Source organism: Xiphophorus couchianus, chromosome 14, assembly GCF_001444195.1.
Source record: "Xiphophorus couchianus chromosome 14, X_couchianus-1.0, whole genome shotgun sequence".
NCBI classification, from domain to species: Eukaryota; Metazoa; Chordata; class Actinopteri; order Cyprinodontiformes; family Poeciliidae; genus Xiphophorus; species Xiphophorus couchianus.
This window is the reverse complement of record NC_040241.1, coordinates 24,705,558-24,720,076: the sequence shown is the minus strand read 5'-3', so window position 1 is coordinate 24,720,076 and position 14,519 is coordinate 24,705,558. Positions and strand designations below refer to the sequence as shown.

Below are 14,519 nucleotides of genomic sequence, written 5' to 3'. Positions count from 1 at the left end.
GATGAAGTTCTGCTGTTTTTGTCTTTTAAACTGAGATTATTCAACAGTTTTTGCTGCTCAGATCCAATAATTTACTAATTTACCCCCTGCTGGCGCCTCCAGTCTGACATTCATGTTACGTTTTCAGAAATTTAAATCAAAAACTTTTCCAAAATCTCGAATGAAAACTCAGAAGATGATTTTATGGATGTTTAATCTCTTCAGAAATGTTTCTAATGCTCGTTCTTCTCATCTTAAGGCCATTCAAGCTTATTCAGGAGCTACCAATCAGTTTTATTTTCATAAAATTTAAAGTTTTATGTGTTAATTTCTGGATTTCATGTCAAGAACAGGAGCGAACAAGAGGAATATTTTAATTTCCTCTCATTCCTTTAGAAACGGAGTAAAACCCGTCATGCAGTGACAGTTTCCACCAGCAGAGGGCGGTGTGGGTTCGTCTGTTCGGGTTGAGTTTCCTCCTCTTCCTCCTCTTCCTCCTCTTCCTCAGCCTCAGGAGCTCAGAAGCTGCAGGTTTCTGTCAGCAGCAGCAGCAACATGAAGAAACAACTCAGGTTCAGGTTCTGGTTCTGGTTCTGGTTCCTCCTGTGGGTAAGCAGCCGGTTTAGAGGGAAATATGATTTTATTCTTATTATTACATGTAGTTGGAAACTCTTCATTTCCAAGATGTTTCTGTTTTTTAGAGATAAATCTGAACAGATCAGTGTTTATTGTGTTTATTGGCTGAAAATGTTTATTTAAAAAATTAAAACCAGTTTAACATCCATCTTCATTTAAAGCCATTAAAATAATATTTATTTTGTTTTGTGCTGCAGCAGTTTTTGTGTTTGTGACTCTGATGTGTTTTTGTGTCGCGTTTCTTCCAGGTTTGTGTTTTCCGAGTCCAACCCGGGTTCTGCTGGCACGACCTGGACAACAGCGAGTACGACTGCTGGCCTCTGGACCGACCCAACGAGTACAACATGATCGACTGCGGAGGTCAGAGTTCAACCCGTCTGCACAGCTGCACTAAATATAGAAATACTAAATTAATAGAGTTCAGCTGCAGGCGCCTCCATGTTTACTGTCAGCCATGTTAAATAAAATAAAATAATAATTTTTTGTTGCTAACTTACATTATAGATGATTTTATTATTATTCTAATTTAAGTGAAAAACATTTAATCAGTGGAGAACAAAAAACTGAGTTTAGAAATAATTGAACAAAATCAATTATTGATTAGTTTTTAAGTTTATCTCTTATATTTGGAGAATCTTCAGTAATTTCATCAGAACATTTATTATTCATATTTATCTGAACAGAACAAATGAAGCATTTAAAATTATTTTCACAGAAACTGAGTTAACGTTATAAACATATTGATCAGTTTTATAAACATATTGATCAGTTTTATAAACATGTTGATCGGTTTTATAAACATATTGATCAGTTTTATAAACATATTGATCAGTTTTATAAACATATTGATCGGTTTTATAAACATATTGATCAGTTTTATAAACATGTTGATCGGTTTTATAAACATATTGATCAGTTTTATAAACATATTGATCAGTTTTATAAACATATTGATCAGTTTTATAAACATGTTGATCAGTTTTATAAACATATTGATCAGTTTTATAAACATATTGATCGGTTTTATAAACATGTTGATCGGTTTTATAAACATATTGATCGGTTTTATAAACATATTGATCAGTTTTATAAACATATTGATCAGTTTTATAAACATGTTGATCAGTTTTATAAACATGTTGATCGGTTTTATAAACATATTGATCAGTTTTATAAACATATTGATCGGTTTTATAAACATATTGATCGGTTTTATAAACATATTGATCGGTTTTATAAACATATTGATCAGTTTTTATAAACATATTGATCAGTTTTATAAACATATTGATCAGTTTTATAAACATGTTGATCGGTTTTATAAACATATTGATCAGTTTTATAAACATGTTGATCGGTTTTATAAACATATTGATCGGTTTTATAAACATATTGATCAGTTTTATAAACATGTTGATCGGTTTTATAAACATATTGATCAGTTTTATAAACATGTTGATCGGTTTTATAAACATATTGATCAGTTTTATAAACATGTTGATCGGTTTTATAAACATATTGATCGGTTTTATAAACATATTGATCAGTTTTATAAACATGTTGATCAGTTTTATAAACATATTGATCAGTTTTATAAACATATTGATCAGTTTTATAAACATATTGATCGGTTTTATAAACATATTGATCAGTTTTATAAACATGTTGATCAGTTTTATAAACATATTGATCAGTTTTTATAAACATATTGATCAGTTTTATAAACATATTGATCAGTTTTATAAACATGTTGATCGGTTTTATAAACATATTGATCAGTTTTATAAACATGTTGATCAGTTTTATAAACATATTGATCGGTTTTATAAACATATTGATCGGTTTTATAAACATATTGATCGGTTTTATAAACATGTTGATCAGTTTTATAAACATATTGATCAGTTTTATAAACATATTGATCGGTTTTATAAACATATTGATCAGTTTTATAAACATGTTGATCAGTTTTATAAACATATTGATCAGTTTTATAAACATATTGATCGGTTTTATAAACATATTGATCGGTTTTATAAACATATTGATCAGTTTTATAAACATGTTGATCAGTTTTATAAACATATTGATCGGTTTTATAAACATATTGATCGGTTTTATAAACATATTGATCAGTTTTATAAACATGTTGATCAGTTTTATAAACATATTGATCAGTTTTATAAACATATTGATCGGTTTTATAAACATATTGATCGGTTTTATAAACATATTGATCGGTTTTATAAACATGTTGATCAGTTTTATAAACATATTGATCAGTTTTATAAACATATTGATCGGTTTTATAAACATATTGATCAGTTTTATAAACATGTTGATCAGTTTTATAAACATATTGATCAGTTTTATAAACATGTTGATCAGTTTTATAAACATATTGATCAGTTTTATAAACATATTGATCAGTTTTATAAACATGTTTTCTGACCTCCAGGTCTGCTGATGTCCTGGGTTCTTCGGCCTCCAGAACTGGTAAAAACCGGTCAGGTTTTCACCGTCGTTTACTCCGTCACGGCCCGGGAATCCTTCTACCACTGGGCCGTCCAGAACCACGTCTTCTCCCAAAGGTCAGCCGGTTCCACCGGATCCAGAACAGCACATCGGTTCTGGACCCGGTTCCTAACCTGGTGGTTCTGTCTTCAGTTCCATAACGGACGCTGCTTCGGCCCGACGGTTCTGTGAACAGCAAGACTGTCCGACCAGTTGGACCGAGGCGAACGGAGAGAACTGCTGCATCCATCATGCCAACATCCACTCCTGTCCCATGGGATACATGGTTGGTACCAAGAGGTTCTGTTGGTACCAGGAGGTTCTGTTGGTACCATGATAAAATATTTCACATGCATATTAAATAAAAAATTTCCTCCATCTTTGTTTTTTTCTAAAACTAGTGGAGAATTTATAAAAATATTCTCCTGTTTTCTGATCTGTGGACAAATAAAGTGAAAGTTTTTAAACTTTGATGTAAAACTAAGCTGCTGGTTTCTGTCCTCAGACTGAGAGCATCTGTGGCCCCTGGATTCCTGATGATGGTAAAATCTTCACTCACACCATTTCCACCACTGGGAAGATGACCCAGACCAACTGGACCGCCAAGGCGAGCCGGACATGAGCATCACACCGTCAAAACATTCAAAACCCAGAAAACAAGCTAAACAAATTCAGTTTCATTTGTTCTGACAAAACTAGCAGTAAGATTTAAATATTTAAAGAAAAACTGACACTTTATGTTAAAGTTTTTTGTTTTATAAAAGAATTTCCATCAAACTTTCAAAAAGTAAAAATGTTTGTTTATGTCACCACATGCTGATGAAACACTAGTTTACATTTCAGAAGCTTTTTGGCTGGATGATAAATAAGTTTATTAAATGTTTGGTTTTTGAATAATTACAGCATATATACAACAAAAACATTCCTTGGGTTTCCATTTTTCAGAGTGATGTCAGCATGTCCACGGCGGCCATCTTGTTTTTCACAGCTTCTACGTTGAATTCAAGTCGACTTCATCAAAATATATAAAAATATATATTTCTTTTTATGAGAATAAAGTCATGATATTAGGATAATTAAATAATAATTTCATGAGAAGTCCAAGACAAAAAATAACAAAATATTTATTATCCAAGTTTTTCTCATTAAAAAACTTTTCTGTTGTAATTTTAAGACATTTTTTCTGCTAATATTATAATAATATTCCTGTAATTAAACTAAGATTCTGGCCCTAATGACTCCATCAGATAACATCGGATGTCTGAAATAAAGTCAATTTTTGAAAATATTTTCTGTCATTTGTAATTTATATTTTAGAAAAGAAAGCAAGAAAAAAAACCAGATTAGAATCAGAAATTAAATATAATATGGTAAAAATCTTAAATTAGATTTTTAAGCTGTAGCAGGAACATATTTAAAGATGGAACCTCTTGATTCCAGGTATTTTGATCATAGATTATTATTTTAACCTCATTATTTTGTGAACATCTCCTGATCCCTGCGCGTCGTCTTGCAGGTGGTTCTGTTCCATCCGGGCCTGACCTCGCTGATCGCTCACATCAGGGTGGGAACCATGCAGGCGGCGCTGGAGGCGAAGAGCACTGTCCTGCCGGCTGTAGGTCCGTCTGTCAACAACAACAACAACAACAACAACAACAATGCTCTGATGGTCCAACGGATCTGAAACTGAAGTTAACTGGAGTTTGTTTTCCTCCAGTTTGTGGAGATAAAACCTGTGAGGACGGAGAGGACTGCTCCACCTGCCCGGCCGACTGCGGCGAATGTCCCATGAGTCCCGGCACCAAGGTGGCCATCGGCCTGCCGCTCGGCCTGCTCTGCCTCTCCTTCATCCTGACGGCTGTGGTGAGAAACGAAAACAAAATGATTCATTCACCAGGAAGACAGAAATCACTCAGGATCCACAGAAATCACTCAGGAATCTGTTTCTGCAGTGGCTGAGGTATCAGAAAGAGAAGCTGCTGTGGGACGAGAGCTGGATCATCGACTTCTCCACAATAAAACAAGGTAGCAGTGGTCTGAGCATGATGGGCGGCGAGGTGACCCGGGTCATGACTGGATCTGACCGTGACCCGGGTCATGACTGGATCTGAACGTGACCCGGGTCATGACTGGATCTGACCGTGACCCGGGTCATGACTGGTTCTGACCGGATGTTTGATCGTAGATCCGGAGGCTCACCTGACCATGGGGAGCATCATGAGCGTCCCGGCCGGACACGCCGACAGCAACGTCAGCTGTGTGACGGCCATCAGCTCCTGCACCGCGCCGCCAGCCAGCCGGAGGGCGCCGTTCACCTGCACCGGCATTTAGTACGCACACATCAAACTGAGGGTCCGGGGGCCAAAAGCGGCCCGCCGTAGTTGCTTATGAGGCCCTCTAGACTCCAGAGGGAAACATAAATAAAACCTTAAAGATAAAACCATTTTATCTGTATTCTACTGAATACATCAATCAGTCCCTCCAGTATTTTGTGAACGTACAAAATATTTCTCTAATTTATAATTGTGAGTTTTTTGCTAAAATCTTTGTTAAACAGATACTAACCCCCACCTGCAGGTGGCAGTATTTCTTACTTCTACTCAGTTTTACTTGATATTAACTTATAGTTTGTGATTTTTGTTACTTACATGAATTATCATCAGTTTAGTCCTTAAAATACCTAAATTTCCACTTTACTTTATGTTTTGATCCGTCTGTTGATGTAATTTTTAAATATGAAATTATTAATAATTTGGTCAGTTATTCAGGACTCGGGTCGACTTTTTACCAAATATCTTTTCTCTCTTACTTTAGTAATTTCTTGGACCTTTTACTTTTATTTGATTAAAAATATGTTGAAGTGGCAATACTTTTACTTTAGTATGATTTTTGATTAGTCTGCCCACCTCAGGTGATGAGTAATAAAAAAAAAAATCACATCAAAAATTTGTGCAATTATTGAAAATTGCTTGCTAATTTATTTCTAGAGAATCACTGATTTTTATCTCGAAAATAAATCACATAAAACAATCATTAAATTCTGGAGGGACAGATGAAAATATGTCCAGTACTTATTGAATGTAAACACGGCCATTTATTATCATAAAAACCGTTTAACGGTTAAATCGATACATTCTGGCCCTTTAAGAACATTCATGATTTAAATTTTAAATTTCCTCTGCAGCGACGGCAGAACGGTGGCCATCAAAAAGATCCAAACCAAAACCTTCTCTCTGTCCAAAACCATCCGGCAGGAAGTCAAAGAAGTTCGGTAAGAAACGGACAGGAAGTGAATAACTTACCCTGAGCTGAAAACATCTGTGACTCTGTCTCTCTGTTCAGGGAACTCGATCATCCTAACCTGTGTAAGTTCATCGGCGGATGCGTCGACGTGCCCAACGTTGCCATAGTAACAGAGTACTGCCCAAAGGGAAGTCTCCATGACGTCCTCCTGAACGAGGAGATCCCCCTGAACTGGGGCTTCAGGTGAGCTCCACCTGAGCAGCAGCAGCTGCAGCGTGTTGATGGCGTGACGATGACTCTCCCTCCTTTGGCCGCCAGGTTTTCCTTCGCCACAGACATCGCCAGAGGAATGTCGTACCTCCACCAGCACAAGATCTGTCATGGCCGACTCAAGTCCCTGAACTGTGTGTTGGACGACCGCTGGGTGTGCAAGATAACAGGTCAACACAGCAGCTGCTGTCTGAACGTCCAGCAGGCTCATTATGTAAACTAATATCTAAACATGGACGCTTCCAAAGCAAGCTGAAATCATCATTTTATTTAGCTCTGATTAAACCTTTATATTTTGGATGTAAGCTGCAGTAAATATTGTGTTGATGTGAACCAAGTAGAAACAAAACTAAACTTTCTGTTTGGTAAAGTCACAAAAAAACAAAACAAGCCAGACACTCTGGCTGTGTTCACACCGACACTTTGACCCGTTTTAAAAGGACAACAACTCATTTTACCATCAACCCAATTTTTACCTGAAACTTCAGAAATAATTCAGCCAGAAATAAATTCACCCATTTTTTCAGATATAGAGATGTAATTCAATCACTAGCTAACTTGTTGACTGACCAGCTAACTGGCTAGTTAGCTTACTATTTAACTTACTAGCCAATTCATTAACTGACCAGCTAATTGACTAGCTAACTGATTAGATTGCTGATTAGCATTCACTGCAATTCCTATCTAATTCTATAGCTGACTGACTAAATAACTAGTTAACTGACAAACAGTCACAGCTGTAAGAAGTGTGAACCTTCTGTCCATCAGTTCTTCCCTGTGAAGAGGGTTTCAGAGGGTATCTGGGGGTTTCAGATGGTATCAGGGGGTTTCAGAGGGTATCAGGGGGTTTCAGAGGGTATCAGGGGGTTTCAGAGGGTATCTGGGGGTTTCTGGGGGTTTCAGAGGGTTTCTGGGGGTTTCAGATGGTATCAGGGGGTTTCAGAGGGTATCAGGGGGTTTCAGAGGGTATCTGGGGGTTTCTGGGGGTATCTGGGGGTTTCAGAGGGTATCAGGGGGTTTCAGAGGGTTTCTGGGGGTTTCAGAGGGTATCAGGGGGTTTCAGAGGGTTTCAGAGGGCATCAGGGGGTTTCAGAGGGTTTCAGAGGGTTTCAGAGGGTATCTGGGGGTTTCTGGGGGTTTCAGAGGGTTTCTGGGGGTTTCAGAGGGTATCAGGGGGTTTCAGAGGGTATCTGGGGGTTTCAGGGGGTTTCAGAGGGTTTCAGGGGGTTTCAGAGGGTATCTGGGGGTTTCAGGGGGTTTCAGAGTTTCTCAGGGTTAATTCTGCCTCCGGTTCCAGACTTCGGGTTGAGGAGCTACCGGAGGGACGACGGGGCCGAGCCGCTGTCCTCCTACCAGCGGCGGCTCCTGGACGTCTACATGCCGCCCGAGTTCCAGACCTCCAGCATGGAGCCCACACTCGCTGGAGACGTGTTCAGGTTTATAATGGTTCCCATTATGACCAGTTAGACCAGCTGTCACAACAAGAAATAACAGCTGAAATTCAGGCTGGGTGGTAAAATGATTTTATTGATTTATTGAATTTTTGAATATTGAATCATAATATTTGGAGAATAAAAGTATAAAAAGTCCCACATGCAGAATAACAAAAAATTTTATCTGAGCTTTTTTTCATTAAAATTGTTTATAATAATTGTAAGACAGATTTCTAGTAAAATTTATTCTTTATTCTATTAATATTATGGATATTTTCTCGTAGCCTGACAATGAAAACTCCATAGTACAACTCAGAATGACTGAAACTCCACTTTTTGAAACTATTTTATTTAATTTCTCTTTTAGAAAAGAAAGTGAACAAATAGATTAAAATCAGATCTGGTAGAAATCTGAGATTTTATTTTGAAATAAATCCTCCCAGCCTGAAAATGTTTGACTTTAAATCCTAGTTTTGCTAACAGAAACCTTTTAGCTCACCTGTGGTTTTGTCCTCCCAGTTACTCCATCATTCTTCTGGAAATAGCGACTCGCAGCGACCCGGTCCCAGTAAGCTGCGGCTCTTTCTGCTCTCTGATTATCTCTGATCGGCTTAAAAGAAAGTTAATAATTAAAGTAACTTTAACTCTGCAGCCTGAAGAGTCTGCCCTGGAGAGCGCCTGGTGTCTGCCGCTACCTGAGCTGATCTCCAGTAAAGCTGACAACACCTGTCCCTGCCCTGCTGACTACGCTGAGGTGTGAACTCACAGAAACCTTCATTTGATCAACTACAGGTTAATATCAGCTCTCTGAGCGTCTCTCTCCTGATCTGCTGGTTTTCTTGAAGCTGATCCGTCGCTGTCGCTCCCACAACCCGGTCCACCGACCCACTTTTGATCAAGTCAAGAAGTTTGTTCACCGGATCAACCCGATCAAAGTCAGCCCAGTGGACATGATGATGAACCTGGTAAAGAACAGAAACCGCGGCGATGTGTTCAAATTCACTGGAATCAAACGATTCTTCTGAGAAATGAAGCAGAGGCTGAACGTCAGTCAGTCAGTCAGTCAGTCAGTCAGTCCGTCAGTCAGTCAGTCAGTCAGTCAGTCAGTCAGTCCGTCAGTCAGTAGGTCAGTCCGTCAGTCAGTCAGTCAGTCAGTCAGTCAGTCAGTCAGTCAGTCAGTCAGTCCGTCAGTCAGTAGGTCAGTCCGTCAGTCAGTCAGTCAGTCAGTCAGTAGGTCAGTCCGTCAGTCAGTCAGTCAGTCAGTCAGTCAGTCAGTCAGTCCGTCAGTCAGTAGGTCAGTCAGTCAGTCCGTCAGTCAGTCCGTCAGTCAGTCAGTCAGTCAGTCAGTCAGTCAGTCAGTCAGTCCGTCAGTCAGTCAGTCAGTCAGTCAGTCAGTCAGTCAGTCAGTCAGTCAGTCAGTCCGTCAGTCAGTAGGTCAGTCCGTCAGTCAGTCAGTCAGTCAGTCAGTCAGTCAGTCAGTCAGTCAGTCAGTCCGTCAGTCAGTAGGTCAGTCCGTCAGTCAGTCAGTCAGTCAGTCAGTCAGTCAGTCAGTCAGTCAGTCAGTCCGTCAGTCAGTAGGTCAGTCCGTCAGTCAGTCAGTCAGTCAGTCAGTCAGTCAGTCAGTCAGTCAGTCAGTCCGTCAGTCAGTAGGTCAGTCCGTCCGTCAGTCAGTCAGTCAGTCCTTCCAGGTTTCTGAGATTGCATCTGTTTTTTGTTTGCTTGTTTTGTTTGTTTGTTTGTTTTGTAATCAAAATGACCAATTTTTTGGTGCGAATTTTAAAATATTTGCAAGGAACTTTACAATATTTTCTATTATGTTTGACAATAAATATGACTTTTTGTTACTCGCGATATCGACTGTAACTGGACATCAAGTGAGGCTGAGACAGCAGTGGAAGGAAGGAATACTGCCACCTGCAGGTGGGAGGCCCATCAGGCAAAAATACAAAATCTCTTCAAGTACTTTTGTCTAGTTTCTCTTGCAAATATTATACTATATACTATAATATTATACTACACTTGAAATAAGATAAGACTAACTTAAAGTAGTTTTTCAGAAGGATAAGATTCAGTAAAAGCTTGTTTGAGTAAATAATTTCTGAATATTGATGGAAAAGTTCTAGTTTGACTGGCAGATTATTTAACTTATAAAAACATCATTTTTCTCATAAGTGAAATAATCAAAATTCATGATTTCTTTATTTAAAACAAGCTTCTATGTCTTACTGGAAAGTTATTTCTAAGTTAGTTTTGTTTCATTTCAAGTGAACTAAGATTTTTACACTAGAAAGAATAGTTGTAAGATTTTGTGTGATTTTTAGGAAACCTTAAACCCAATGTTTAAGGTTTGTGACTATTTTTGCAGAACATCTGAAATGAACTCAAATGTTCTATTAGCGGGAAAAGACCTGCTGATTCTGAGCTGATTTTTGTGATTGTGGAAAGACTAAAACTGGAGGATCTGATTGATGAGTAAAGGATTGTGTTTCCTGTCTGCTGATCTGAAGAAAGTTTCTGTTTCAGATGGAGAAGTACAGCAAACACCTGGAGGTCCTGGTGGCTGAGAGGACTCAGGATCTGATGCTGGAGAAACAGAAAACCGACCGGCTGCTGTACAGTAAGATCCTCAAAAACACAGCAGAGTTCACCTGGAAGTGATCGGCTTCCTGTGGATCAATCATCAATGATCCATCCTCCAGTTAGGAGGCTCAGTGTTACAGAGGCAACAGCTGAACTCCTGAACCTGAAGTTTATCAGTCTGAACTTTTCCAGGCAGTGAGGGAAGCCGTTCAGGTTTCCTTGTTTTACAGATCGGATGTCCAGGCCACCGTGCATGGACGTCCTCCATCTGTCCTCCTGCTGTCCTCCATCTGTCCTCCATCTGTCCTCTATCTGTCCTCCATCTGTCCTCCATCTGTCCTCCATCTGTCCTCCTGCTGTCCTCCTGCTGTCCTCCATCTGTTCTCCATCTGTTCTCCATCTGTTCTCCATCTGTCCTCCATCTGTCCTCCATCTGTCCTCCATCTGTCCTCCATCTGTCCTCCTGCTGTCTGAAGGTGTTTGTGTCTCCTGCAGGTATGCTTCCTAAGCAGGTAGCTGATGATCTGCGTCAGGGGAAGCTATCACAGGCTCAGAGTTACGTCAGCGCCACCGTCTACTTCAGGTATCGTTTCTCCTTCAGATCAGCAGTTGAGCTTCCATTAAACTTTTTCATGCACATTTCAAAGTGTTGCGTTGCAGAACTTATTCAGCAAACGTGTTTGAAAACACAACAGTCTCATCGCCTGGTGGGTCTGTGCCTTACCAGAGGCACAACACTCTGAAAAGTTTCAAAGTCCGGGCCTGCAGGTCAGAACCGGGTCAGAAGCTGCAGTCAATGCTCCACTAAAGTCCGTTGCTGTTAGCTGGACTTTCTTTTTCTTGGCTTCCTTTGTCTCATGATCTGATGCTGTCGGCTCTGAATAAATTTAAAACCCATCCACAGACGGCGGCAGCCATCTTTACTGCTGTGTGTACGTTCTTCTTCTGCACTTTCTGTGTCCGGTTCACACAGAGGTCTGACTGCGGTCGCATTTAACTAGCAGTATGAAAGAAATGTGATTTCAGCTAAAATCTGGGTTGATCTTAGAGATGTGATCTCAGCCTGATGCTGTTTCCGGTCGGTTGCAGTGACATCGTCGGGTTCACCCAGCTGTCCAGCAGCAGCACTCCCTATCAGGTGGTCGACTTCCTCAACAAGCTCTACACAACCTTCGACGACATCATCGACAACCACGACGTCTACAAGGTGGAAACCATCGGAGATGCCTGTGAGAGCAGAAACACACCCTGACAATCCTCCATGCACCTTTCAGAGCTAGCCTGTGAGCTAACTCTGAGAGCTAGCCTGTGAGCTAACTCTGAGAGCTAGCCTGTGAGCTAACTCTGAGAGCTAGCCTGTGATCTAACCCTGTGAGCTAGCCTGTGAGCTAACTCTGAGAGCTAACTCTGAGAGCTAACTCTGAGAGCTAGCCTGTGAGCTAACTCTGTGTTTTGGCGCCCCCTGTGCAGACATGGTGGTGTCCGGCGTCCCCCAGGAGAACGGGATCCTGCACGCCTCAGAGATCGCCAGCATGGCTCTGGATCTGGTCGCCGTCTGTCGCACCTTCAGGATTCCCCACAAACCCGGCATACAGCTGCAGATCCGGGCTGGGATTCACTCCGGTACGCATGCAGACGGCTGGGAAGCTGAAACTGATCATGATTTGTTCTCTGAGCGTCTCCCTGTGTTCAGGTCCGGTGGTGGCCGGAGTCGTTGGGACCAAGATGCCTCGGTACTGTCTGTTCGGAGACACGGTCAACACGTCGTCCAGGATGGAGTCCACCAGCCTGGGTAACAAACACCAAACTGCACAAGCTGATCAGGTTTTATAGGCTGCATTCACACCAGCCCCGGTTGCAGTCCCAGTTTAGTTCGCTTTAATCCAACTCCGGTCCATTCGTCCAGAAAGTCCGGTTCGTTTGGAGAGGTGTGAAATCTGCTCCGCTACAAACCTCAGTCAGGGTTTGGTTGATGCGAACTCTGGTGTGATTTGAATGCATATGCGAATGCTAAGCAGACCAGAAACCGCTCCAAAAACAGGAAGTTGACTACAGAGCATGGCATTCTGGGTAAATACAATCAAAACAAACGTGTTAGCCTAGCGGGAGAAATGTCTCGTGGTCTTTAGGCAAAGGCTAAAGAGAAATCCTCCAACCGCTAAAATCTGATGCCTCCATTTTTGTTTCCTGTTGGTGAAGAAGGAAGTTGCGCTCAGTGTCTTCAGTGGTTGTTGGTGCAGCGCCACCACAGGCCAGGAGGGGAACAGCTTGCTCACAGGGTTTGGTTGGTTTGATGCAGTGCAGAGAGAAAGAACCACAGCAGTTTGAAAACACGGTGAATCTCAGGCAGGTGTAGCCCTGAATTAGGTGGTGTGGCCCTTTAAGAAGCTGCCTCTGTGTCCGTCCAGCCCTGAAGATCCAGTGCAGCTCCAGCGCCTTCTACCTGCTGGAGGAGATCGGCGGCTACGTGTTGGAGTGCAGAGGAACGCTCCAGGTCAAGGTGAGCCCTCCACCAGAATCCACTTACTGGGAGCCCTGGAGGCCGCCCAGTAACAGCCTGTGTCCTGCAGGGGAAGGGAGACATGGTGACGTACTGGCTGGAGGGGAAGAAGACGACTGGGCCGGACGGCAGGGCGGCCAAACCAAACACGGAACCAGAGATGGATCCGTTCCCGGTGCCGGGGTTCGTCAGCGATGACCTGCTGATGGATCCGGCCTGATCCAGAACTTCACTGCAGACGATCCGAGTTTAAAACCGGCAGGTTCTGTTCACAGGCCGTGAAACAGAGACGAGAGGAAAAGTCTAGAATCTCATGTGAATTTATTAAGTTAATTTGTCTGTTTATTAGGGCAAAACATTATGACCAGGATAAAAAATACAAGTCACAGAATAAAGTCATAAAATTACCAGGAAAAAATAAACCACAAAATATCTTCATTCCTCATTTTACTGCAGGTCAAAGTTTCCATAATAATATAACTTTATTATTATTATTATTATTATTATTATTATTATTATTATTATTATTATTATTATTATTATATTCTGGCTTATTTTCTCAAACGACTTTATTCTCGTAATATTTTGATTTTATTCTTGTATTTTTTATTTTTAACCTGGTCTGAATTTTCTCTTTAGTTTATTAAGAATCATCAATATTTTCAATCATTAGAAAATTATTTATTTAGATATTTTATTATTATTATTAGTTGCATTTATTTTATAGTACATAAATGTCATATAAAAGTCAATAATATATTATTTATTGCTTCAATCATAAGTTTCATATTATCATTAAATATTAGAAAAATAATGAATGTTTATGTATTTCAGTATCTCAGATTATTATTGTTTTAAAGCTTTTAAAACAATAATGAACAATTATAATCTAATTCTTATAATTTCTTGCTTATAGTTAAATTGATTATGTCAGAGCAATAAGAATAAAATAATAAAAGCAGAAATGTGTTTTTATGTTTTATGTGTCCATCCATCCATCCATTTTCTGTGCACCCTTGTCCCTAATGGGGTCGGGAGGGTTGCTGGTGCCCATCTCCAGCTACGTTCCGGGCGAGAGGCGGGGTCACCCTGGACAGGTCGCCAGTCTGTCGCAGGATGTTTTATGTGTTACAAATAAAATAAAGTTATTCAGTAAAGAAATAAAGAATTTTTCTGTGTTTTTATCTCAAACCAAGTAAATTAAATTAATGAATTAAATTAAACTGAAATAAAAATTATTCAGAATATTAAGCAGAACGTAAAGGAGGCGGCCATGTTGGATCCAGAACCAACAAACAGAACCAGAACCAAAGAACAGAACCAGAACCTTCATTTGGTTCTCAGAACATCAAACTGAACCGACA

At 40.1% G+C, this 14,519-nt stretch overlaps 1 protein-coding gene across 1 annotated transcript; it reads left to right on the top strand.

The window, feature by feature from the left end:
• The first annotated feature begins 325 nt into the window (after positions 1-325).
• On the top strand, positions 326-13,691 carry LOC114157660 (atrial natriuretic peptide receptor 1). Its single transcript, XM_028038805.1, has 23 exons — positions 326-588; positions 864-975; positions 3,074-3,206; positions 3,283-3,415; positions 3,635-3,736; positions 4,646-4,748; positions 4,847-4,992; positions 5,082-5,154; positions 5,315-5,459; positions 6,314-6,400; positions 6,472-6,615; positions 6,691-6,812; positions 7,940-8,078; positions 8,595-8,643; positions 8,728-8,829; positions 8,921-9,040; positions 10,599-10,692; positions 11,151-11,238; positions 11,745-11,884; positions 12,126-12,278; positions 12,349-12,447; positions 13,064-13,155; positions 13,226-13,691. The coding sequence occupies exons 1-23, from the start codon at positions 535-537 to the stop codon at positions 13,373-13,375; spliced, it is 2,580 nt and encodes an 859-aa protein (XP_027894606.1). The 5' UTR covers positions 326-534; the 3' UTR covers positions 13,376-13,691.
• Positions 13,692-14,519: the final 828 nt, after the last annotated feature.